The following is a 27,026-nucleotide window of genomic DNA, read 5'->3' on the forward strand; positions in this document are numbered from 1 at the left end:
AAAACAGAATTAAGGCTGGCTAAAAATACATAACGGCATAGTCGTGTTAAAACATTTTGCCTGGCACGTAACGAGCGTTTAACAGATACCGTTTAGGAAAAAAATGGAATTAAGGCTGGCTAAAAATACATAACGGCATAGTCGTGTTAAATGATTTTGCCTGGCACGTAATGAGCGCTTAACAGATACCGTTTAGGAAAAAAAAATGGAATTAAGGCTGGCTAAAAATACATAACGGCATAGTCGTGTTAAACGATTTTGCCTGGCACGTAATGAGCGCTTAACAGATACCATTTAGAAAAAAAAAAACGGAATTAAGGCTGGCTAAAAAGACATAACGGCATAGTCGTGTTAAACCACTCTGCCTGGCACGTAACGAGCATTTAACAGATACCATTTAGGAAAAAAAAATGGAATTAAGGCTGGCTAAAAATACATAACGGCATAGTCGTGTTAAACGATTTTGCCTGGCACGTAACAAGCGTTTAACAGATACCATTTAGGAAAAAAAATGGAATTAAGGCTGGCTAAAAATACATAAGCGTTTAACAGATACCATTTAGGAAAAAAAAATGGAATTAAGGCTGGCTAAAAGTATATAACGGCATAGTCGTGTGAAACGATTTTGCCTGGCACGTAATGAGCGTTTAACAGATACCGTTTAGGGGAAAAAAAACGGAATTAAGGCTGGCTAAAAATACATAACAGCATAGTCATGTTAAACGATTTTGCCTGGCACGTAATGAGCGTTTAACAGATACCATTTAGGGGAAAAAAAAAACGGAATTAAGGCTGGCTAAAAATACATAACGGCATAGTCATGTTAAACGATTTTGCCTGGCACGTAATGAGCGCTTAACAGATACCGTTTAGGGGGAAAAAAAAGGAATTAAGGCTGGCTAAAAATACATAACAGCATAGTCATGTTAAACGATTTTGCCTGGCACGTAATGAGCGCTTAACTGATACCGTTTAGGAAAAAAAAAAACAGAATTAAGGCTGGCTAAAAATACATAACGGCATAGTCGTGTTAAACGATTTTTCCTGGCAAGTAATGAGCGTTTAACAGATTTAACAGATACTGTTTAGGGAAAAAAAGAACGGAATTAAGGCTGGCTAAAAATACATAATGGCACAGTCGTGTTAAACGATTTTGCCTGGCACGTATTCAGCGTTTAACAGATACCGTTTAGGATAAAAAAAAAAAACGGGATTAAGGCTGGCTAGAAATACAGAAAGACAGTGCCTGCCACGTAGAAAGCATTTATCTGATACCATTTAAGAAAAAAAAAAAAAAGAACGGAGAATGGATATAAATACATAAGTTCGTAGTTATGGTAAATGATTTTTCCTGGAATCACATCCATGTCGAGGCAATCCCTCGCTATAATAATAATAACAATAATAATAATAATGGTACTTGTTAAGTGCTTACTATGTGCAAAGTGCTTTTCTAAGCGCTGGGGAGGTTGCAAGATGATCAGGTTGTCCCAACGGGGGCTCACAGTTTTAATCCCCATTTTCCAGATGAGGGAACTGAGGCCCAGAGAAGTGAAGTGACTTGCCCAAAGTCACACAACTGACAGTTGGCGGAGCCGGGACTTGAACCCATGACCTCTGACTCCAAAGCCCAGGCTCCTTCCATTGAGCCACACTGTTTCTCATTCAATCGCATTTACTGAGCGCTTACTGTGTGCAGAGCACTGTACTAAGCGCTTGGGAAGGACAAATTGACAACACAGAGACGGTCCCTACCCAACAACAGATATTAGACACAGACTCACACATATAATGTTAGGAGAGGGACTGTGTCCGACCTATATACATATATATACATATATACATATATACACATACACACACACACACACACACACACACACACACACGTATACATATATGTGCATACACACATATATATGTATATATATACACATACATACATACACATATATATCAACATGTATACTGTATATAACATAATTATGAATGAATAGAATAGAAATTAATATATATGTATGTAATATACTCTTATACTGTTATATACAGTATATAGGTTGACTAAAACGTTAGGAGAGGAACTGTGTCCAACATATATATATATATATATATAAACTTCTATTCTATTCATTCATAATTCTGTTATATACAGTATATAGGTTGACTAAAACATTAGGAGAGGGACTGTGTCCAACACATATATATATACATGTAAATTTCTATTCTATTCATTCATAATTCTGTTATATACAGTATATAGGTTGACTAAAAGGTTAGGAGAGGGACTGTGTCCTATATACATACATATATTTCTATTCTATTCATTCATAATTCTGTTATATACAGTATATAGGTTGACTAAAACATTAGGAGAGGGACTGTGTCCAACATATATATATATAAATTTCTATTCTATTCATTCATAATTCTGTTATATACAGTATATAGGTTGACTAAAACGTTAGGAGAGGAACTGTGTCCAACATATATATATATAAATTTCTATTCTATTCACTCATAATTCTGTTATATACAGTATATAGGTTGACTAAAACATTAGGAGAGGGACTGTGTCCAATATATATATATATAAATTTCTATTCTATTCACTCATAATTCTGTTATATACAGTACATAGGCTGACTAAAACGTTAGGAGAGGGACTGTGTCCTATATATATGTATATATATATATATAAATTTCTATTCTATTCACTCATAATTCTGTTATATACAGTACACAGGATGACTAAAACGTTAGGAGAGGGACTGTGTCCAACATACATATATATATATTTCTATTCTATTCATTCATAATTCTGTTATATACAGTATATAGGTTGACTAAAACGTTAGGAGAGAGACTGTGTCATATATATGTATGTATATATATATATATATAAATTTCTATTCTATTCATTCATAATTGTTATATACAGTATATAGGTTGACTAAAACGTTAGGAGAGGGACTGTGTCCAATATATACCTATATTAGACACAGACACTCATCACTTCTCATCGCTATCCGATCCCTGCTTCCTTCCGCTTCCACTCCTCGTAAATCATCTCTCAGTCCAGCTCCCCTCTAAGCGCCTCGTACTAAGGATAAGGAAGATGGGAATCGCGGAGCGCTCGCTACGCGTCCGGCACCGTTCCGAGCGCCGGGACGGACGGGGGCAAATCGGGTGGGGCCCCCGGCGTCCGGCTTCCCGGTTCACCTCCCCCGCGGCCGGCCCCGGGCGGCTTGCCTTTACCGGTTTCCCGTGATGACGGGCAACATGTCCGAGGAGGCGTTCGAGGTGGCCTGCGTCACTTTGAAGGTCACGTTGCGCAAATCCATGATGCCCAGACTCATGTCTTCCAGCATGGCCAGCTCCTCCCCTGGGGACACGGAGGGAAAAAACGGGATTCGCCCGCGCCGTCTCCACCTGAGCGGCTTCGGCCGGAGCCGCCTCTCGGGACGGAGCTGGCCTCCGCCACCTCTCCGACGGGCCGAGGACACGGGTTTCGCCGGCCCGTGGATCGACGGGGCGCTCAGTAGGTGAAGGGGACCGGTCTAAGCGCCTGGGAGGGGGTGACCCAAGGGGATCCGCCAGCCGGCCAGCGGCCCCCCGTTCTCACCGTACGTGCTCAGGAGGCTCTCGAACTGGGCCAGGAGGCCGATGGTGTACAGCTGCCGCAGAAACCCGTCCTCGCGGAGGCAGTTCCTCAGCTTGATAATGAAGCCGCAAATCAGGGCCGTCAGCTGGTCCGGGCCGAGGAAAGAGAGAGGCGGCGCTTGGAGGGGAGAGGGCCTCGGCCGTCACCTCTTTTAGACCGTGAGCCCACTGTTGGGTGGGGACCGTCTCTATATGTTGCCAGCTTGTCCTTCCCAAGCGCTTAGTACAGCGCTCTGCACGCCGGAAGCGCTCAATAAATACGATTGATGATGATCCCTCATTCATCCAATCGTATTTACCGAGCCCTTACGGCGTGCAGAGCGCTTGACTAATGATGGTATTTGTCGAGCACTGGGGTGATCAGGCTGGCCCACGTGGGGCTCACGGTCTCCATCCCCATTTTCCAGATGAGGCCGCTGCGGCCCGGAGAAGTGGAAGCGCCTTGCCCGAAGTCACCCAGCTGACCGTTGGCGGAGCCGGGATTTGAACCCGTGACCCCGGACTCCAGAGCCCGGGCTCTTTCCACCGAGCCACGCTGCTCCCCCACGACAAACCGCCCGGGAGACAGGGTGGAGAAGCAGAGTGTAGAAGCCTCACCTCCCGCTCCCTTCCGCGCCGCCCCGCCTCACTCCCTTGGCTCCTCCCCGCTTCCCGGCCCCGCGGCCTTCACGTCCGCATCTGTCATTTTATCTGTTCGTGGCGATGTCCGCCTCTTACTGCTTTATTGTACTTTCCCAGGCGCTCAGTATAGCGCGCCGCGCACGGTACGTGCTCAATAAGTACGACTGGATGAATAAAATGCCGGTGGGGTCACCCGGGGAAGCGCCTCCTTAACCGGGCGCGTCCCCTTAGCCGGGTTTCAGTCGCCTGCCCCGAGCGGGAAGCGGGTGGGTTCCTTCGAGCCGGGACTCCGTTCCCGAAAGCGTTGGACTTACCGTCTGGCAGAAGACGACGTCCCTGCGATACTGGAGGCTCAGGTGAGCGGCGATGGTCGGGGCGCTGTCCTGCATCAGCAGGAAGACCATGGCTTTCTTGGCCTTGTCGCTCATCATGGCCACGCAGTCCGTCAGCGTCGTCAGCAAGGGGTACAGGGCTTCGCTCCATTCGCCTGTCGGGTCGGGGTGAGAGTTTCCCCCCAAAAAAGGAGGGGGACGGAGGCGCTAAGTACACTCGGAAGAATCCGGTCCCGAAAAAAAGGGACCAAACCGTCTCCCCCCCATCGACGAGGCCGGCGACCGGCCGCTTTCCGGGAATCCGCCCGGCCCCACAACGGGCAGTGGATTCCCGCTGGATAGGGAGGGAGCGCCGGGGGAACGCGGAAGAGGCCGAGCGCTGAGCCCAGGGGGTCGACGGGGAGGGGCAGAAACGGCTCCGTTTCCGGGGAAAGGACGTAGTGGGACGGAGCGGCCCCGGAGGTCGTCATCATCATCATCATCAATCGTATTTATTGAGCGCTTACTATGTGCAGAGCACTGTACTAAGCGCTTGGGAAGTACAAATTGGCAACATATAGAGACAGTCCCTACCTAACAGTGGGCTCACAGTCTAAAAGGTCGCCTGGGGAGAGCGGGAAGCACAGCTTCTCCGCTCCGGACGCCCTCCTTCCGCCTCGTCTCGGCCTCTCCAGCGGCCGGCCGGCCTCCCGTCCCCCCGCGCGCCGCCCCTCCCGGGCTCCCGGACTTTCTCAGGGGGGGACGGCCGGCATCGGCATCGTCGCTCTCTCTGCCGTCCCCGCGTGTCTCTCGGAGGGGCCTTGGGAGTGACCCTCGGAGGATGCCGGGAGAGGCTCTCACTGCGCCCGGATGACCCATTTTAGCAAGAAGGGGAGCCCAGACTCCGGGAAACGCTTGCCGTCACCACGGCTGGCTCCGGGCTGGGGGTGTCTTTGAAGGGGGAGAGGTTAAGATGTCCCTCGGGGGATCAGTGAAGAGGCAGGTGGTTTTCTCAGTCTGGCCTGGCATAATCCCGTTGCCTACAGGTGATCTACCCAACACACCATCCCCGGGGTTCCGGACGTTTCTCTCGGCCTGGCGGCGCTGGATATCCCAATGCCGCATCACCACCCCCACGGGACCGAGCGACCCCCGGGTAACCGACGGCTCCGGACGCCCTCGGCTCCGTGGCGGGAATGTCCCCCTGCGGGCCGTATCCCAATCCGGAGCTTCCGGACGGCGGCCCGAATCCCTCCCTTCATTAAAGCCATCCTCCCGGGTTACCCGTTCACGTGAGGAGTCCGGCATTCGGCCGCCCAACCTCTCCCGGCGCACGCACGCCAACCTTTACGTCTGCACGGGTCGGCCTCCCGTCCTCTCCCCGCGCACGGACTCTGATCTTCACGTAGGCACGCGGAATTTACGCCTTCATCCGTGCTGCCCATTTCCCAGGCAGGGCCAAAGTTTCCCGCTGAGGATGTAATCCCCGGGCGGTCTCGCACAAGGCCCCGGGACGGGGACGGCGTCTGACCTGCTTAGCTTCTATCGACCCCAGTGCTTCCTGAGCGCGGTGCCTGGCACGGAAAAAGCGCCTTGCCGATTGCCGTCATTTCACCTAGGCTGGCTCCGGCTCTTCCCATCCGAGGGTTCGGATAGGGCGGGGAAGGTACATTCGGCTGACTTTCCCGCGTTCCCAGCGCCCGGGAGGCGCTCGACGGATGCCACCCATCGGATGCGGGATCCCGAGAGAGGGATGAAGGCCTGAGGGACGACCCAGACCCCCCCAAAGAGGCTCCGCGGGGCCTAGTGGGTAGAGCCGGGGCCCGGGAATCAGAGGGCCTGGGTTCTAAAGCCGCTCCGCCAGACGGGGATTGAGACCGTGCCTAACGTGACCTCGGCGCTCAGTACAGCGGAAGCGCTCAACGGAGTCCGTTTTTAATAAAGCGTCCTTCGTTCCCCCGGTTTCCAAGGCCTCCGTGACGTGGGCCGCCTTCCGCTTCCGCCTGGCGGCCTCCGGCCCGCCAACTCCCTAACCTCTGCCCCCCGTCCCTCGCTCCGGGGGGACCGAGGAGTCCCCGGGGTCTGCCGGAGCGACCGGGAAGAGATAGTACCTCGCGTTACGGCACCGAGCCCGTTGTCCCTGCCGAGCACGGACGCCGCTTGGCCTGGAAAGCAGAGCGCGGGCAGGGAGCAGCAGACGGGCGCGCCTACCGGGGGGGCTTCTGCAGGAAAACACGGAGCGGGGAGGGAGGGGAAAAGAAGAAAGAGGGAAACGGGGAAGGCGGCGGGGAAGGGAGGGAGACAGCGGGGATGGGAAGGAGAGAGGGAGACGCGAGGATCAGCTAAGCTCACGACACGATGGCGAGGTTTCCCCCCAGGCAGGGAGCTCGTTGTGGGCGGGGAACGGCACCGTTCGCCGTCCAAAAGTACTTTCCCGAGCCCTCAGCACAGTGCTCTGCACACGGTAAGCGCCCGAGGGATTCGACTGAACGAATCTTTTCCCCCTCTTAAAGGTGGCTGGGAGCCCAGAGCGTCACCAAGTTAGGAGCGGACGTTTGGGGCAGGAGAAAAGAGCCGGGCGCCGGGAGACCGAGCCGAGGGTGACGGCCAGCGGGCCGGCTGGGAGAGGCCGGGAGACTCAACTCCAATTCGCTTTTGAACCAGGAAAGGGAGGGAAAAGGCTGGGGATGGGGAGAGGGTCACAGGCGGCGTATCGCGTGCGGCCCCGGTTTTGGGTTGGGGCGATTCCTTGTCGTCCTCCCGACGCGTTGGATCGACTTCCCGTCACAGCCTTGCTCTTCCTCCCGCTCCCTCTATCCGCCTGACGCCCCGGACCGCTACATCATCACCTCCTGGAGGTATGGAGCCGTCACTCTGCACTGGACCAACACTCCCAAGCACTTAGTACAGTGCTCCGCACTCAGCAGGCACTCAATAAATAGCGATGAATAGCTACCATACCTAACGTTTTCCTTTAAATCCTTTAAATCTTTCTCTTCTTTTTCTCTCTCCCTTTTTCTTTCTCTTTCATTCCCTTTCTTTCTTTTCCTCTTTCCCTCTTTTCCTTTCTCTCTTTCCCTTTTCTTTCTCTTTCCTTTCTTTCTCTTTCCCTTTCTTTTCCTTTCTTTCTCTCCTTTTCCTTTTCTTTCTTTCTCTTTCCCTTTCTTTCTTTTCCTTTCTTTCTCTCTCCCTTTTCCTTTCTTTCTCTCCTTTTCCTTTCTCTTTCCCTTTCTTTCTCTCTTTTCTTTCTCTTTGTCTCTCTTTCCCTTTCTCTCCTTCTTTTCCTTTCTCTTTCCCTTTCTCTCTTTTCCTTTCTTTCTCTTTTCCTTTCTCTTTGTTTCTCTCTCTTTCCCTTTTCCTTTCTTTCTCTTTCCCTTTCTCTCCTTTTCCTTTCCCTTTCTTTTCCTATCCTTCTCTCTGTTCTTTCTTTGTTTCTCTCTCTTTCCCTTTTTCTTTTCCTTTCTCTTTCCCTTTTTCTTTTCCTTTATTTCTCTCTCTTTTCCTTTCTCTGTTTTTCTCTCTCCCTTTTTCTTTCTTTCTCTCCCTTTTTTTCTTTCTCTCTCTCCCTTTTTTCTTTTTTTCTCTCTCTCTTCTTCTTTCTTCCTTCCTTTTAACCCATTATTAATCTCTTGTCCTAAATCGGGCCCTAACCTTTTCTGAACCTTGGAGTCTGCCCACCTGATGACACAGAATTTCCCAGGTGACACGTTGCTGTGTGAGCATACTGCTAACGATAACAATAGTTGGGATAATGAAGTCTTTTAAGCAACTGCTGTGTAGTAACACTGTACCAAGCCCTGGGGTAGATACAAGATAATCGGGTTAGACCGGTTCTCGTCCCCCCATGGGGCTCCCAGTTCGGAAGGAGGGAGAACAGGTACTGACTCCCCATTTTACAGAGGAAGAAACTGAGGCTCAGAGGAGCTAAGCCATTTGCCCGAGCGAATGGCTAGGTTAAGCGCTTTCCAACACTGTACTGAGCGCCGGGACCGATGAAAGCCGATCGGGTCGTACGCGTCCCCGTCCCCCACGGAGCTCACCGGTTAGCAGAAGTAATGAGCAGGTTTTGCATCCCTATTTTACAGACAACAAAACTGAGGGCCGGAGAAGTGACGGGGCTCGTCCACGGGCACCCAAGCAGGCGAGTGTTGGAGCCAGGATTATTCGTGATAACGATGGTATTTGTTAAGTGCTGACTATGTGCCAGGCACTGTACTAAACGCCGGGGTGGACGGGAGCAGATCGGGTCGGACGCGGCCCCTGTCCCCCGTGGGGCTCACGGTCTCGATCCCCAGTTTACCGACGAGGTCCCTGAGAGGCCCAGAGAAGCCAAGTGACTCGGCCAAGGCCACACAGCAGACGGGGGCGGGATTAGAACCCGTGACCTTCGGACTCCCAAGCCCGGGCTCTAGCCCACCTCGCCGGGCTGCGTCTCTGCTCTCCCGACTCCCTCCCTCTCCGGGGCAGCGGATGCCGCTTTCCCAACTCCAGGGCGTCGGGAAGACCCGGGAGCCGTGGGCCTCCGGATTCGGCGGCCCCGCTTCCCGTCACGGCCTTGCTCTTCCTCCCGCTCCAATATCTGGAAAAGCATCTTGTCCCAACTCCCGAACGACCTCGAAGCCGTCACCTCCCCCAGGGGCAGGGTCTCATTCATTCATTCATTCGTATTTATTGAGCTCTTACTGAGCACTGTACTAAGCGCTGGCTGTGGAATACTCCCCCAAGGCCCAAGCGTCTAGTACAGTGCCCCACCCACAAGAAGCACTCCATAAACGAACCGACGCACGGATTCGTCACTGTCCTTGACTTCCTTGTCGTGTGGGATCTTCTCTCCTTCCCTGAGCTTCTGCCCATCTCCACCCATCGGCGGTACTTACTGAGCGCTTACCGGGGGCTAGACTGAGCGCCTGGGGAGCGCTCAATACAGCAGATTTGGGAGCCCACCCGCTTATCCCTAGCCTCAGGGGGCCTGAGTTCGGGGCGGGGTGGGAGAGGAAGGGGGATAACTTTCATCTACGGATTCTTTTCCCCGGACCTCAGCCCGGTGCTTTGCACACCGTACGTGCTTCGTAAATAGAAGCAGCGTGGCTCAGTGGAAAGAGCCCGGGCTTTGGAACCCGAGGTCACGGGTTCAAATCCCGGCTCCGCCACTTGTCAGCTGGGTGACTTTGGGTGAGTCACTTCACTTCTCTGGGCCTCAGTTCCCTCATCTGTAAAACGGGGATGAAGACTGTGAGCCCCCCGTGGGACAGCCTCATCACCTTGTAACCTCCCCACCGCTTAGAACAGTGCTTGGCACACAGTAAGTGCTTAAGAAATATCATTATTATTATTATTATTCTCTGGGCCTCAGTTCCCTCATCTGGAAAACGGGGATGAAGACCGGGAGCCCCACGTGGGACAACCTGATTCCTTCCAGCGCTTAGAACAGTGCTTTGCACATAGTAAGCGCTTAATAAATGCCATTATTATTATTATTATTATTATTATTCTATCTCCCCCAGCACTTAGAAATAGTAAACGCTTAACAAATACCACCATCATCATTATTATTATTATTATTCCCTCCGTCATCTTTGTTGCTCTAAGCCTCCTAGGGCCTTCGGGCCCGTAAGCTTTTTACAGGCCGGGAACATGTCGAGAAGCAGCGTGGCTCAGCGGAAAGAGCCCGGGCTTTGGAGTCAGAGGTCACGGGTTCAAATCCCGACTCCGCCAACTGTCAGCTGGGTGACTTTGGGCAAGTCGCTTCACTTCTCTGTGCTTCAGGTACCTATCTGTAAAATGGGGATTAAGACTGAGAGCCCCCCATGGGACAACCTGATCACCTTGTAACCTCCCCAGCGCTTAGGACAGTGCTTTGCACATAGTAAGCGCTTAATAAATACTATTATCATTATTACGTCCCCTAATTCGGTTGCACGGTACGGTTCAACGCCGTGCACGTAATCATCGCTCGATAAATCCCATTTCTAGACCGGGAGCCCGCTGTTGGGTAGGGACCATCTCCGTATGTTGCCAATTTGTACTTCCCAAGCGCTTAGTACAGTGCTCTGCGCACAGTAAGCGCTCAATAAATACGACTGAATGAATGAATTTATTGAAGGGGTCGATCCCCCGGGCTCTACTCTTAGAACAAAGGGCAAGCAAGACGGTCTGAAGCCGTACAGCGAGAGCTTACGAAGATACCGCCCTTTGAGGGAAAAGGTCACCTCGTCTAGACCGCAGATGGGAACACCACTGAGCTGTAAGCTCAGAATGTCAAAATAATAATAATAATAATAATAATAATAATAAGAATTGTGGTTGTTGCTAGGCGCTCACTATGTGCCAAGCACCGTCCCGGATCCAAGCAAATCCCCGTCCCACGCAGGGCTCGTAGCGCTCAATAAATACGATTAAATGAACGAATGAATGAATCCATCCGCCCCTCCTTAACTCCTTCCCCTCCCCACAGCACCGGTATATATTTTTGTACAGATTGATTACTCTATTTATTATACTTGTCCATATTTACTATTCTATTTATTTTATTTTGTTACTATGTGTCGTTCTGTTGCCCGTCGCCCCCTTCTAGACTGTGAGCCCGCTGTCGGGCAGGGACCGGCTCTAGATGTGGCCAGCTTGCGCTTAGTACAGTGCTCTGCGCACAGTAAGCACTCAATAAATACGATCAATCAATTTATACGATTAATTTAATTTAATTTAATCAATTTAATTAATTTATACGATTTAATCAATCGTATTTATTTATTGAGCGCTTACTATGTGCAGAGCACCGTACTAAGCGCTTGGGAAGTACAAATTGGCAACATATAGAGACAGTCCCTACCCAACAGTGGGCTCACAGTCTAAATGAATGAATGAATGAATGAATGAATGAATGAATCCCCGTTTTCCAGATGAGGGATCCGAGGCCCACGGAGGGGACGTGACTTTTCCCGAGCTCGCCTGGCAGGCCCTTCCGCCGTCTCCCACCTCTGTTTCACCGTTCCCTCCCGAACGCTCAGTACGGCCCGCGGTGAGTGCTCCGGAAATCCCACCGAGCGATCGTCACTCCCGTTGTCCTTTCCAATGCGACGGGACTGCGGGGAACGCCCGCGAGAAGCAGCGACACGGCTCTCGCCGCGCCCGTCTTTTCGGCCCGGGTTTCTCCCTGCTTCAATCCCACCGGACTTCTCCTCCGAAAGCCTCTGCCCGACTCGTTTTCCTTCCCCCGGCCTCGGACTCTCCCGACTCACTCCGGTCCCCCGGGGCGTTCCCGTCCTCCCGGAACCACAAGCTCTCGGCGCCATCCTCCCCATCGCTCGTCCCGCCCGTCGTCCGATCCGTCGGTGACATCTCCCGCGGGAGGATCGGCGGACACGGTCCCCGTCGAGCTCGGAAGGAGCCGCCCGGTTTTTCCCACCCATATCTCCCGCGTCAGACTTCCAGAAGCCGAACTCGGCTCCTCCGCGTCCCCGCCTCTCGCGGGAAACGATTCTCCGGCTTTAATAAGCGGCACGGGAAGCCGGGCGGCCCGGAGTGGCGGGACTTCTCCCCGACGCTGGATCCCGAACTGACTCGGAGGAACGATTCCCAACGCCGGGTCGCGATCGGCCCACGCCGACTTCCCGGAAAGCACGGAATTCCTCTCCGCCGCCCGGGCATATCCCAAGCCGTCTCTCGGTGGGAACCGGAGAGGGCCCCCGCCCGGCGCCCCGGCGCCCGACGTCGGTCCGGACCCACGCCGAACCCGAGCCCGTCGAGTCGCGCCCGCCGTTCGGACGGAGGCGGGATCCGCGCAAGCCGGGAATGGAGGAACCGGACGTACCTGAGCTGGAGTCTTCGGGACGGAAGCCGCGATCTGCACAGAAATGGAGGGGCGACATGCATGATTATAGGGCAGCGACATGATCACAACAGAAAGCAACACAAAGGTTTAAGGCAACTACGTGAGCGGCTTGCGTTGATGCCAAAAAAAAAATACAGCCAAGGTCCGCCCCTGCCCGCTTACTCGCCAGGACCGCGGGGCCGGAATTTTTCGCGTCGCTAACCGGTCCGCGATCCTGAGAGATTCCTGCGGGTTGGCGTTCCGCCACCGCGAGGATCGCGGCCGATCCCGGGCGACTGCCTTGCTCGGCCTTCGGACCGCGGGCGAGACGTCCCTATCCCTATCGACACCAGGCGGAAAACATTAGGGGCCCAATCGGGGCCGTGCCATCATCGCCGGGAAAAGAAGGATAGGGAAGTCGCTCCCGCCGGCGGAGAGCTCCGCACCGGCCCCCGGCCGCGGGCGAGAGCCGCTCCGTCCCCAGTTGGAAAACAGACCGTCTGCTCTCCCGGCCCTCACGGCCCAGCATCCCTCCAAAGACGCTCCGGCGCCGTCTCCGGAAATCCAACAATCAAAGGAAAAGGGGATCGTCTCCGGGCTGGGCGAGGAAGACTCGAATTGACGAAGAAATCGCCACAGACCGTTTTTTTTTTTTTAGGAAAATCCAGGTCCGACGGCATTCACTTCCTATCCCGAGGCGTCAACGTCCCGAGGAAAACAACTGAGTTAGCGATGGGATGGAGGTGGCACACTCAAAGCACGGCAAAGAGGAGCAGAACACAGCGACACGTAAGGAGAGAGGGGAGAGATGCCTCCTGAAAACGGGAATGCCGTGGGAATGTTTCTCAGAGCGGGGCTCGACTCACTCGGCAACCTCGTACCATTTTAAAGCGGGACGATCGAAGGACTAAAAAAAGCATAGGAAAACGGGCTGAAAACCTTTCCAGGTTCCTGAAACGCTTTTTCTTTTCCTAACGGTATCTGTTAAGCGCCTGCTCTGTGTCAGGCACTGTACTAAATGCTTACTGAGCGCTTACTATGTGCCGGGCGCCGCGGTAGATACGAGTTAGCCGAGTCGGACACGGGGCTCTCGATCCCGATCCCCATTTTCCCGATGGGGTAACTGAGGGCCAGAGAAGTGAAGTGACCGGCCCGAGGTCGCCCAGCAGATAGGCGGCGGCGCCGGGATTAGAACCCGGGTCCCCCTGACGCCCAGGCCCGGGATCTATGTCCACTCAGCCACGCCACTTCTCCGAGGCCAATGACAGGCCCATGTTTCTGAGAATAATAATAATAATAATGATAATAATGATGGTACTTGTTAAGCGCTTACTAAGTGCAAAGCACTGTTCTAAGCGCTGGGGAGGTTACAAGGAGATCAGGTTGTCCCACGGGGGGCTCACAGTCTTACCCCTCATTTTACAGATGGGGGAACTGAGGCCCAGAGAAGTGAAGTGACTCGCCCCAAGTCACACAGCTGACGGTTGGCGGAGCCGGGATTCGAACCCGTGACCCCTGACTCCGAAGCCCGGGCTCTTTCCACCGAGCCCCGCTGCTTCTCTGGCTCGAAATATTCCCCTGACGCCCTCCGAATTAATAATAATAATGATGGCACTTATTAAGCGCTTACTATGTGCCAAGCACCGTTCTAAGCGCTGGGGAGGTTACAAGGAGATCAGGTGGTCCCACGGGGGGCTCCCGGTCTTCATCCCCATTTTCCAGATGAGGGAACTGAGGCCCAGAGAAGTGAAGTGACTCGCCCCAAGTCCCCCAGCTGACGTGGCGGAGCGGGGACTCGAACCCGTGACCCCCGACTCCAAAGCCCGGGCTCTTTCCACTGAGCCCCGCTGCTTCTCCAGCAGCGGGAAGGCTCGAGATATTCCCCCGAGGCTCTCCGAACCGTGCGCGGCCCTGGGTTCTAATCCCGGCCCCGCCGCGTGACCTCGGGCCGGTCGCTTCCCCTCTCTGGGCCCCTGCCGAACGCGGGTCGGGGCCGCGTCGCATCCGCTCCCGGCGCTCAGTACGCGGCCCGGCGCGCGGTGAGCGCCGTTAAGAGAAAGCGGAAGGGGGAAAAAAAAGCTCCCGGACGCGACGCCCCCGAAAAATCCGCTGCGAGGACTCGGGCTCGGAGAAATCCCTCCGAGCGCTCCGTGGATAAAGCCTGGACGGATCACGGGCCGAACTGGAATTCCGGCGGGCACGGAGGAGGAGACGGACGCAGGGAGAGAGAGAGAGAGAGAGCTCGGCAAACGCCCCGGGCGGGCCGACAGAGCGAGGAGGACGGCGGCGGCGGCGGCGGGGGGCTCATACGCACTTGTCGGCTCTCGCGGAGAACGGCGGGTGGAGGGCTGCGTGGAGGAGGAGGACGGCGGCGGCGGCGGCTCGCGGAGGGCTTCGGGCCTGATCCAGTACGCTCGGTTATCCCGATTACCTTTCTTACTGGGACAGCCGGCGTCGGGAAGGAGGGCGGCGGCGCAGGCGGGGGCCGGCGGGCGCTCGCGGAGCAGGAGCTTGTCCACCCTCTGGATGATGCACTCCAGGCTCTTGTCCACGTTCGACCAGACCTTCTCCTACGGAAAAGAGGCGGGAGGGTCAGCCGACCGCCCCGCGGGCCGAGCGCCGCGCTGTGCTGGACGCCCGTCTCCATCCCCGTCGCCCCGATGAGGAGATGCTCCGCGGCCCGGCCGGGATAATAATCATAATAATGGCATTTATTAAGCACTTACTATGTGCACGGCACCGTTCTAAGCGCTGGGGAGGTTACAAGGTGATCGGGTTGCCCCACGTGGGGCTAACAATCTTCATCCCCATTTGACAGATGAGGGCACTGAGGCCCAGAGAAGTGCCTTGCCCAAAGTCCCACGGCTGACAGCTGGCAGAGCCGGGATTCGAACTCCGAACTCCGGGCTCTTTCCAACGGGCCACGCGGCTTCTCAGACTGTGAGCCCACTGTTGGGTAGGGACTGTCTCTGTCTGGTGCCGATTTGGACTTCCCAAGCGCTTAGTACAGTGCTCTGCACCTAGTAAGCGCTCAATAAATACGACTGATGATGATGATGCTGCTATAATAATAATAACGGCGGCGTTTGTATTCAGCGCTTACCGTGTGCGAAGCGCTGTTCGGGGGGGAACACAAGGAGGTGAGGTTGTCCCACGTGGGGCTAACAATCTTCATCCCCATTTGACAGATGAGGGCACTGAGGCCCAGAGAAGTGCCTTGCCCAAAGTCCCACGGCTGACAGCTGGCAGAGCCGGGATTCGAACTCCGAACTCCGGGCTCTTTCCAACGGGCCACGCGGCTTCTCAGACTGTGAGCCCACTGTTGGGTAGGGACTGTCTCTGTCTGGTGCCGATTTGGACTTCCCAAGCGCTTAGTACAGTGCTCTGCACCTAGTAAGCGCTCAATAAATACGATTGATGATGATGCTGCTGCTATAATAATAATAATGGTGGTGTTTGTATTCAGCGCTTACCGTGTGCGAAGCGCTGTTCGGGGGGGAACACAAGGAGGTGAGGTTGTCCCACGTGGGGCTCACGGTCCTCACCCCCATTTTGCAGATGGGGGAGCTGAGGCGCGGGGAAGTGACTCGCCCAAGGGCTCACGGCAGCCGGGTGGGGGAGGTGGGATCGGAACCCAGGACCCCCGGCCGTCCCCGCTAAGCCACGCCGCTCAGGACGGCCGAGCGGGCCACCCGGGTTCTCTCGCCGCGGCGGTGCGGCTCGGTGGCCGGGAGGGCCCGGGTTCGAATGCCGCCTCCGCCACCCGCCCGCCCGCGGGACCTTGGGCGAGCCACGTCGGTGGGCCTCGGGCCCCTCATCCGGAAAACGGGAATGACGACTGTGACCCCCACGTGGGACCGGGCCCCGACCGCCCTGATGACCTCAGGACTGCCCCGGCGCTTAGTACAGCGCGTGCACATACTAAGCGCCTCAGAAGTGCCACGGTTTTTATGAAGCATCATGACTACGCTGGGAATTTCCCGCTCCTCCCTTGGCACAGAGTAAGTACTTCACCAGAACTGCGATTTTCATTAATTCCCGGTATTATCCCGTTTTTGCAGAATTTCCCACGAAGGCCAGATAATACTAACAATGGCCTTTATTAAGCGCTTACTATGTGCAAAGCACTGTTCTCAGCGCTGGATCCCAAGGGCTCTTCTAAAGAAGAAGAAAACGATGCTAAATAATCATCATCATCATCAATCGCATTTATTGAGCGCTTACTATGTGCAGAGCACTGTACTAAGCGCTTGGGAAGTACAAATTGGCAACATAGAAGTCTAAAATAATCACGGGGTTTGTTCAGCGCTCACTCTGTGCCAAGCGCCGGGGCCGATAGGGAGCCATCGGGACGGACGCTGATCCCGGGTTGAATAATAATAATAACAATAATAATAATAATAATAATAATAATAATGGCATTTATTAAGCACTTACTATGTGCCAAGCACTGTTCTAAGCGCTGAGGACGTTACAAGGTGATCAGGTTGTCCCACGGGGCTGCTCACAGCCTTAATTCCCGTTTTCCAGATGAGGGAACTGAGGCGCAGAGAAGTGAAGTGACTTGCCCAAAGTCACACAGCTGACAAGTGGCCGAGCCGGGATTCGAACCCATGACCTCTGACTCCAAAACCCGGGCTCTATCCACTGAGCCACACTGCTTCTCCTCCTTCTTCTTCATCCCGGGTTGAAGCAGCGTGAGGAGCAGGGAAGCCGCGTGGCTCGGTGGAAAGAGCCCGGGCTTTGGAGTCAGAGGTCATGGGTTCGAATCCCGGCTCCACCACACGTCCGCTGGGTGACCTTGGCCAAGTCACCTCGCTTCTCTGAGCCTCAGTTCCCTCGTCTGGAAAATGGGGATTAAAACCGTGAGCCCCACGTGGGACAACCCGATCCCCCCGGCGCTTAGAACAATGCTTTGCACGTAGTAAGCGCTTCAATGCCACCATTATTATGTTGCCAATTTGTACTTCCCAAGCGCTTAGTACACTGCTCTGCACATAGTAAGCGCTCAATAAATACGATTGATGATTATTACCATTCATCCCCGTTTCCCAGCACTGAGGCCCGGAGACTGATAATAATAACGGCATTTGTTCATCGGTCCATCACTTGTATTTATTGAGCGCTTACTGTGTGCACAGCACTGTACTAAGCGCTTGGGAAGCTGGCACCAGAGAGAGACGGTCCCTCCCCGACGGCGGGCTCACGGCCTAGAAGACGACTACTAAGCGCCAAGCGCCGGAGGGGTCAAGCGAGTCGCCCGAGGTCCCCCAGCCGACAAGCAGGATCAATCAATCATATTTATTGAGCGCTTACTATGTGCAGAGCACTGGACTAAGCGCTTGGGAAGTCCAAATTGGCAACACACAGAGACAGTCCCTACCCAACAGCGGGCTCACAGTCTAAAAGGGGGAGACAGAGAACAAAACCAAACATACCAACAAAATAAAATAAATAGGATAGAAATGTACAAGTAAAATAAATAAATAAATAGAGTAATAAATATGTACAACCATATATACATATATACAGGGGAAGGGAAGGAGGTAAGATGGGGGGATGAAGAGGGGGACGAGGGGGAGAGGGAGGAAGGGGCTAATCAATCAGTGGTGGTTATTGAGCGCTTCCTGCGCCGCCAAATAATCAATCAATCAATCAATCGTATTTGTTGAGCGCTTACTATGTGCAGAGCACTGGACTAAGCGCTTGGGAAGTCCAAATTGGCAACACATAGAGACAGTCCCTACCCAACAGCGGGCTCACAGTCTAAAAATCAATCAATCAATCGTATTTATTGAGCGCTTACTATGTGCAGAGCACTGTACTAAGCGCTTGGGAAGTCCAAATTGGCAACACATAGAGACAGTCCCTACCCAACAGTGGGCTCACACTCTAAAATCATCCCGGGGTTTGTTCAGCGCTCACTCTGTGCCAGGCGCCGGGGCCGACAGGGAGCCATCGGGACGGGCGCTGATCCCGGGTGGAATAACGATGATAATAATGGCATTTATTAAGCACTTAATACGTGCTGGGCACCGGACTAAGCGCGTGGGATCGCGCCGTTCCTCGGCGCCTCTCTTTCCATCAATCAATGGTGTTTATAAATATGAATGATTGATTGATTTTAGACTGTGAGCCCACTGTTGGGTAGGGACTGTCCCTATGTGTTGCCAATTTGTACTTCCCAAGCGCTCAATAAATACGACTGATTGATTGACTGAGCGTTTACTGCGCCGCCAAATCATCCCGGGGTTTGTTCAGCGCTCACTCTGTGCCAGGCGCCGGGGCCGACAGGGAGCCATCGGGACGGGCGCTGATCCCGGGTGGAATAACGATGATAATAATGGCATTTATTAAGCACTTAATACGTGCCGGGCACCGGACTAAGCGCGTGGGATCGCGCCATTCCTCGGTGCCTCTCTTTCCATCGATCAATGGTGTTTATTGAGCGCTCACTGAGCCGCCAAATCGTCCCGGGGTTTGTTCGGCGCTCACTCTGTGCCAGGCGCCGGGGCCGACAGGGAGCCATCGGGACGGGCGCTGATCCCGGGCGGAATAACGATGATAATAATGGCATTTATTAAGCACTTAATACGTGCCGGGCACCGGACTAAGCGCGTGGGATCGCGTCGTTCCTCGTCGCCTCTCTTTCCATCAGTCAATGGTGTTTATAAATACGAATGATTGATTGATTTTAGACTGTGAGCCCACTGTTGGGTAGGGACCGTCCCTATGTGTTGCCAATTTGTACTTCCCAAGCGCTTAGTACAGTGCTCTGCACATAGTAAGCGCTCAATAAATACGATTGATTGATTGATTGAGCGTTTACTGTGCCGCCAAATCATCCCGGGGTTTGTTCGGCGCTCACTCTGTGCCAGGCGCCGGGGCCGACAGGGAGCCATCGGGACGGGCGCTGATCCCGGGCGGAATAACGATGATAATAATGGCATTTATTAAGCACTTAATACGTGCAGGGCACCGGACTAAGCGCGTGGGATCGCGCCGTTCCTCGTCGCCTCTCTTTCCATCAATCAATGGTGTTTATAAATATGAATGACTGATTGATTTTAGACTGTGAGCCCACTGTTGGGTAGGGACTGTCCCTATGTGTTGCCAATTTGTACTTCCCAAGCGCTCAATAAATACGACTGATTGATTGATTGAGCGTTTACTGCGCCGCCAAATCATCCCGGGGTTTGTTCAGCGCTCACTCTGTGCCAGGCGCCGGGGCCGACAGGGAGCCATCGGGACGGGCGCTGATCCCGGGCGGAATAACGATGATAATAATGGCATTTATTAAGCACTTAATACGTGCCGGGCACCGGACTAAGCGCGTGGGATCGCGTCGTTCCTCGGCGCCTCTCTTTCCATCAATCAATGGTGTTTATTGAGCGCTCACTGCGCCGCCAAATCATCCCGGGGTTTGTTCGGCGCTCACTCTGTGCCAGGCGCCGGGGCCGACAGGGAGGCATCGGGACGGGCGCTGATCCCGGGCGGAATAACGATGATAATAACGGCATTTATTAAGCACTTAATACGTGCTGGGCACCGGACTAAGCGCGTGGGATCGGAACGCGAAGCGTCGCCTCTCTCTCCACGACCGCCCGCTTCCCTCGCCGCCCGCCGCGCCCGCCTTACCCACTCTTCCTCGTGCCAGTCGGCCTGCAGAGACGACCGGCTGGACCTGCCCGCCCAGCGGGCCGCCAGCGTGTCCTGGTCGTTCCTCAGCACGACCCGCTCGCCGTCCCCGGCCGTGGGCGAGGCCGCCGAGGCGATGTAGTCGGGCCGCGCGGCCTTGAGCCCGTGGATGGAGCCCGCCAGGAGCTTGCAGTCGCACACCGTCACCAGCTGCCTCGTCTGCGGGAGGTGGGTCATTCATTCATTCACTCATTCATTCATTCAGTCGCATTTATTGAGCGCTCACTCTGTGCAGAGCGCTTGGGACACGTAGAGACTTTTAGACTGGGAGCCCACTGTTGGGTAGGGACCGCCTCTAGATGTTGCCAACTTGGACTTCCCAAGCGCTTAGTACAGTGCTCTGCACATAGGAAGCGCTCAATAAATACGACTGATGATGATGATGATGATAGAGACGGTCCCCACCCGACAACAGGCTCACGGCCTAGAAGGGGGAAGACAGACAACCGGCGGGATCTATTGAATGAATGAATGACTCCCAAGCCCGGGCTCTAGATGGACTTCCCGAGCGCTTAGCGCAGTGCTCCGCAGACGGTAAGCACTCAATAAATACGATTGAATGAATGACTGAACGAATGAATGACCTCCAACTCCCAAGCCCGGGCTCTTTCCACTGAGCCACGCTGCTTCTCTCTACACGTTTTGTCGTCCGTCTCCCCCATCTAGACCGCCAGCCCGCTGCCGGGGAGGGACCGCCTCTAGATGGACTTCCCAAGTGCTTAGTACAGTGCTCCGCACATGGTAAGCGCTCAATAAATACAATTTAATGAATGAATGAATGAATGAATGAATGACCTCCAACTCCCAAGCCCGGGCTCTTTCCACTGGGCCACGCTGCTTCTCTCTACACGTTGTGTTGTCCGTCTCCCCCTTCTAGACCGCGAGCCCGCTGTCGGGGAGGGACCGCCTCTAGGATGGACTTCCCAAGCGCTTAGTACAGTGCTCTGCACCCAGGAAGCGCTCAATAAATACAATTTAATGAATGAATGGATGAATGACCTCCAACTCCCAAGCCCGGACTCTTTCCACTGAGCCACACTGCTTCTCTCTACACGTTTTGTCGTCCGTCTCCCCCTTCTAGACCGCGAGCCCGCAGTCGGACAGGGACCGCCTCTAGATGGACTTCCCAAGCGCTTAGTACAGTGCTCCCCACATGGTAAGTGCTCAATAAATACGATTGAATGAATGAATGACTCCCAAGCCTGGACTCTTTCCACTGAGCCACGCTGCTTCTCTCTACACGTTTTGTCGTCCGTCTCTCCCTTCTAGACCGCGAGCCCGCTGTCGGGGAGGGACCGCCTCTAGATGGACTTCCCAAGCACTTAGTACAGTGCTCTGCACCCAGGAAGCGCTCAATAAATACGATTGAATGAATGACAATGAATGAATGACCTCCGACTCCCAAGCCCGGGCTCTTTCCACTGAGCCACGCTGCTTCTCTCTGCACGTTTTGTCGTCCGTCTTCCCCTTCTAGACCGCGAGCCCGCTGTTGGGTAGCGACCGTCTCTAGATGGACTTCCCAAGCGCTTAGTACAGTGCTCTGCACCCAGGAAGTGCTCAATAAATACAATTGAATGAATGAATGAATGACCTCCAACTCCCAAGCCCGGGCTCTTTCCACTGAGCCACGCTGCTTCTCTCTGCACGTTTTGTCGTCCGTCTCCCCCTTCTAGACCGCGAGCCCGCTGTTGGACAGGGACCGCCTCTAGATGGACTTCCCAAGTGCTTAGTACAGTGCTCCGCACCCAGGAAGTGCTCAATAAATACGATTTAATGAATGAATGACCTCCAACTCCCAAGCCCGGGCTCTTTCCACTGAGCCACGCAGCTTCTCTCTACACGTTTTGTCGTCCGTCTCCCCCTTCTAGACCGCGAGCCCGCTGTCGGACAGGGACCGCCTCTAGATGGACTTCCCAAGCGCTTAGTACAGTGCTCCGCACACGGTTAGCGCTCAATAAATACAATTTAATGAATGAATGAATGAATGAATGAATGAATGACCTCCAACTCCCAAGCCCGGGCTCTTTCCACTGAGCCACGCTTCTTCTCTCTGCACGTTTTGTTGTCCGTCTCCCCCTTCTAGACCGTGAGTCCACTGCCGGGTAGGGACCGTCTTTAGATGTACTTCCCAAGCGCTTAGTACAGTGCTCTGCACACGGTAAGCGCTCAATAAATACGATTGAATGAATGAATGACTCCCAAGCCCGGACTCTTTCCACTGAGCCACGCTGCTTCTCTCTGCACGTTGTGTCGTCCGTCTCCCCCTTCTAGACCACGAGCCCGCTGTCGGGCAGGGACCGCCTTCTAGATGGACTTCCCAAGCGCTTAGCACAGTGCTCCGCACCCAGGAAGTGCTCAATAAATACAATTGAATGAATGAATGAATGAATGACCTCCAACTCCCAAGCCCGGGCTCTTTCCACTGAGCCACGCTGCTTCTCTCTGCACGTTGTGTCGTCCGTCTCCCCCTTCTAGACCGCGAGCCCGCTGTCGGGCAGGGACCGCCTTCTAGATGGACTTCCCAAGCGCTTAGCACAGTGCTCCGCACCCAGGAAGTGCTCAATAAATACAATTTAATGAATGAATGACCTCCAACTCCCAAGCCCGGGCTCTTTCCACTGAGCCACGCTGCTTCTCTCCGCACGTTGTGTCGTCCGTCTCCCCCTTCTAGACCGCGAGCCCGCTGTCGGACAGGGACCGCGCTGAGCCCAGCGCTCCGCACAGGGGGAGCGCTCAATAAATACGGCTGAATGGGTGTGGGCCGGCGGCCGGCCCCCTCCGCTCACCTTATCGGCCAAGATGGCCAGCGTGCGCTCCAGCCCGTTGGCCGACCGGTCCCTGGCGGCCCTCGACAGCCTCTCGGCGTAGTAGCTGACTTGCGTCTTCAGGGTGTTGATCTGGGCGATGATCTCCTTGGCCCGCACGACGTCCTGGGGGATGTAGAGGACGGACTGCAAGCTGGACGGCGGGCTGCAAGGGGGACGGGGGCTCCGGTGGGACTTTCGGTAGCGCCTCAGTTTCCCCGGGCCGCCGCCCCCGCGACGGGAAGAACGGCCTGGCTCCCGACCCCGGCTGGATACGAAGGGCGGGCGCTGAGTACAGTCCTCCGCACGCAGTGAGCGCTCAATAAAGCCAACCGAATGACCCTGCCGTCGGGGGGAAGCTTCCAGACCCTTCCCCCGCGGAAGTGTGATAATAATCGTAATAATGATGGTATTATTACGATCATCGTTATTATTATTTTTTGAATGGCGTTTATTAAGCGCTTACTATGTGCAAAGCATTATTTGCACCTGTATATATGTCACCTGTATATATATCACCTGTATATATGGTTGTACATATTTATTACTCTATTTATTTATTTTACTTGTACATTTCTATCCTATTTATTTTATTTTGTTGGTATGTTTGGTTCTGTTCTCTGTCTCCCCCTTTTAGACTGTGAGCCCACTGTTGGATATATGGTTGTACATATTTATTACTCTATTTATTTATTTATTTATTTTACTTGTACATTTCTATCCTATTTATTTTATTTTGTTGGTATGTTTGGTTCTGTTCTCTGTCTCCCCCTTTTAGACTGTGAGCCCACTGTTGGATATATGGTTGTACATATTTATTACTCTATTTATTTATTTATTTATTTTGCTTGTACATATCTATCCTATTTATTTTATTTTGTTGGTATGTTTGGTTCTGTTCTCTGTCTCCCCCTTTTAGACTGTGAGCCCACTGTTGGATATATGGTTGTACATATTTATTACTCTATTTATTTATTTATTTATTTTGCTTGTACATTTCTATCCTATTTATTTTATTTTGTTGGTATGTTTGGTTCTGTTCTCTGTCTCCCCCTTTTAGACTGTGAGCCCACTGTTGGATATATGGTTGTACATATTTATTACTCTATTTATTTATTTATTTATTTTGCTTGTACATTTCTATCCTATTTATTTTATTTTGTTGGTATGTTTGGTTCTGTTCTCTGTCTCCCCCTTTTAGACTGTGAGCCCGCTGTTGGGTAGGGACTGTCTCTGTGTGTTGCCAATTTGTACTTCCCAAGCGCTTAGTCCAGTGCTCTGCACATAGTAAGCGCTCAATAAATACGATTGATTGATTGATTGATTATTACGATCAAGGAGCACTGGCTTTGGAGTCAGAGGTCGTGGGTTCAAATCCCGGCTCCGCCAGTTGTCAGCTGGGTGACTTTGGGGGAGTCACTTCACTTCTCTGGGCCTCGGTGACCTCGTCTGGAAAATGGGGATGAAGACCGGGAGCCCCCCGTGGGACAACCTGATCACCTGGTAACCTCCCCAGTGCTTAGAACGGTGCCTTGCACATAGTAAGCGCTTAATAAATGCCATCATTATGATTATTATAATAACCATGGGATTATTATGATCATGATTATGATGATCTAGGAGCATGGGCTTTGGAGTCAGAGGTCGCGGGTTCAAATCCCGGCTCCGCCAATTGTCAGCTGGGTGACTTGGGGCAAGTCACTTCACTTCTCTGGGCCTCAGTTCCCTCTTCTGGAAAATGGGGATGAAGACCTTGAGCCCCCCATGGGACAACCTGATCACCTTGTAACCTCCCCAGCGCTTAGAACGGTGCTTTGCACATAGTAAGCGCTTAATAAATGCCATCATTATGATAATTATAATAATCATGGTATTATTACGATCATAATTATTATGATCAAAGAGCCCGGGCTTTGGAGTCAGAGGTCACGGGTTCAAATCCCAGCTCCGCCACTTATCAGCTGGGTGACTTTGGGCGAGTCACTTCACTTCTGTGGGCCTCAGTTCCCTCATCTGGAAAATGGGGATGAAGACTGTGAGGCCCCCGTGGGACAACCTGATCACCTTGTAACCTCCCCAGCGCTTAGAACGGTGCTTTGCACATAGTGAGTGCTTAATAAATGCCATCGTTATTATTATTTGTTCAGCGCTTACTATGCGCCGAGCAATCAACCAATCGTATTTATCGAGCGCTTACTGGGTGCAGAGCACTGTACTAAGCGCTTGGGAAGTACAAGTTGGCAACATATAGAAACCCAACAGTGGGCTCACAGTCGAGCACTGTCCGAAGCGCGGGGGGAGCTACCAGGTCATCGGGTGGTCCCCCGGGGGGGCTCACGGTCTTCATCCCCATTTTCCAGAGGAGGCCACTGAGGCCCAGAGGAGGCCTTGGGTTCTAATCCAATGCTCCAACGCTCTGCACACAGCGCCGTGGACTCGAACCTGCTTTAAGGAAATGCGGGATCCGGCTCTCATCCCCAAGAAGGGCCACCGTCCGTAAGTAAAACGCGGAACCGGGGGGACGTCCCTAACGGTCCCCGAAAGCCGTCTCCATGGAAACGGGGGGAGTGATTTTTTTTTTTGGCGCTTTTCGCCGCCCGGGTACCTTCGCCCCCGTTGATGGATCGCGTTCGGGCGCTGGAGCGGTGGATGTTTGGGGCAAGTCACTTCCCTTCTCTTGGGGACTAAGACTGGGAGCCCCCCGTGGGACCACCTGATCACCTCGTAACCTCCCCAGCGCTTCGAATGGCGCTTTGCACATAGTAAGCGCTTAATAAATGCCATTATTATTATTATTATTCTCTGGGCCTCAGTTACCTCATCTGTAAATGGGGATTAAGACTGTAAGCCCCCCGTGGGACAACCTGGTCACCTTGGAACCTCCCCAGCGCTTAGAATGGTGCTTTGCACATAGTAGGCGCTTAATAAATGCCATCATTATTATTATCATTATTATTATCATTATTACTATTATCATTATATTATTATTATAATCCCCCCCCATCTTACCTCCTTCCCTTCCCCACAGCACCTGTATATATGTATATATGGTTGTACATATTTATCACTCTATTTATTTATTTATTTATTTATTTTACTTGTACATTTCTATCCTATTTATTTTATTTTTATTTATTATTATTTATTTATTTTTATTTATTATTATTATAATAATATTATTATTATTATATTATTATTATAATCCCCCCCCCATCTTACCTCCTTCCCTTCCCCACAGCACCTGTATATATGTATATATGGTTGTACATATTTATTACTCTATTTATTTTACTTGTACATTTCTATCCTATTTATTTTATTTTGTTGGTATGTTTGGTCCTGTTCTCTGTCTCCCCCTTTTAGACCGTGAGCCCACTGTTGGGTAGGGACCGTCTCCATGTGTTGCCAACTTGGACTTCCCAAGCGCTTAGTGCAGTGCTCTGCACATAGTAAGCGCTCAATAAATACGATTGATTGATTGATTGATTGATTGATTGATTATTATTATTAATCCCTGCCTGCTGGGGGACGTCGGGCGAGCCGCTTCACTTCTCCGGGCCGGGCGGTCACCTCACTCGCGAAATAGGGATGCAGGCGTCCGCCCTCCTCTCTTAGACCGCGAGCCCCCCGTTACCTCGCCCCCCACCCCGGCGCTCAAAACAGTCACATTTCCGGCGCGCGGAGGGCTCGGTGCTCGGCAAACGCCGTGACTTATTCGCCGTTGCTACAACTAATTAATGACGGCATTTGTTAAGCGCTTACTACGTCCAAAACACTGTCCTCAGCGCTGGGGGGGGGGACACACAAGGGGATCAGGTTGTCCCGCGGGGGGCTCACAGTCATGTGAGACTGTGAGCCCACTGTTGGGTAGGGACTGTCTCTATATGTTGCCAATTTGCACTTCCCAAGCGCTTAGTACAGTGCTCTGCACATAGTAAGCGCTCAATAAATACGATTGATTGATGATGATGATTACCCCCATTTGACCGATGAGGTAACTGAGGCTCCGAGACGTTAAGCGACTTTAATAATGGCATTTGTTAAGCGCTTACTATGTGCAAAGCACCGTTCTAAGCGCCGGCGGGGGCGGATACAAGGTGATCAGGTTGTCCCGCGTGGGGC

At 52.9% G+C, this 27,026-nt stretch overlaps 1 protein-coding gene across 9 annotated transcripts in view; it reads right to left on the reverse strand.

The window, feature by feature from the left end:
- The window catches only part of INPP4A (inositol polyphosphate-4-phosphatase type I A), a 70,268-nt gene that overhangs the window by 15,994 nt on the left and 27,248 nt on the right, over positions 1-27,026 (reverse strand). For 5 of the 9 annotated variants that reach the window (XM_038757190.1, XM_038757188.1, XM_038757189.1 and 2 more), the window contains exons 12-19: positions 22,887-23,070; positions 20,041-20,259; positions 14,834-14,972; positions 12,403-12,435; positions 6,704-6,814; positions 4,596-4,768; positions 3,623-3,746; positions 3,256-3,382 (exon numbers count right to left, since the gene is read on the reverse strand). In XM_038757190.1, coding sequence (XP_038613118.1) covers positions 3,256-3,382; positions 3,623-3,746; positions 4,596-4,768; positions 6,704-6,814; positions 12,403-12,435; positions 14,834-14,972; positions 20,041-20,259; positions 22,887-23,070 — 1,110 coding nt within the window. The remainder of the gene's footprint in view (positions 1-3,255; positions 3,383-3,622; positions 3,747-4,595; positions 4,769-6,703; positions 6,815-12,402; positions 12,436-14,833; positions 14,973-20,040; positions 20,260-22,886; positions 23,071-27,026) is intronic. The other 4 variants (XM_038757194.1, XM_038757193.1, XM_038757187.1 and 1 more) reach the window with 3 other exon arrangements.

The sequence above is a fragment of the Tachyglossus aculeatus genome, chromosome 15, assembly GCF_015852505.1.
Source record: "Tachyglossus aculeatus isolate mTacAcu1 chromosome 15, mTacAcu1.pri, whole genome shotgun sequence".
NCBI classification, from domain to species: Eukaryota; Metazoa; Chordata; class Mammalia; order Monotremata; family Tachyglossidae; genus Tachyglossus; species Tachyglossus aculeatus.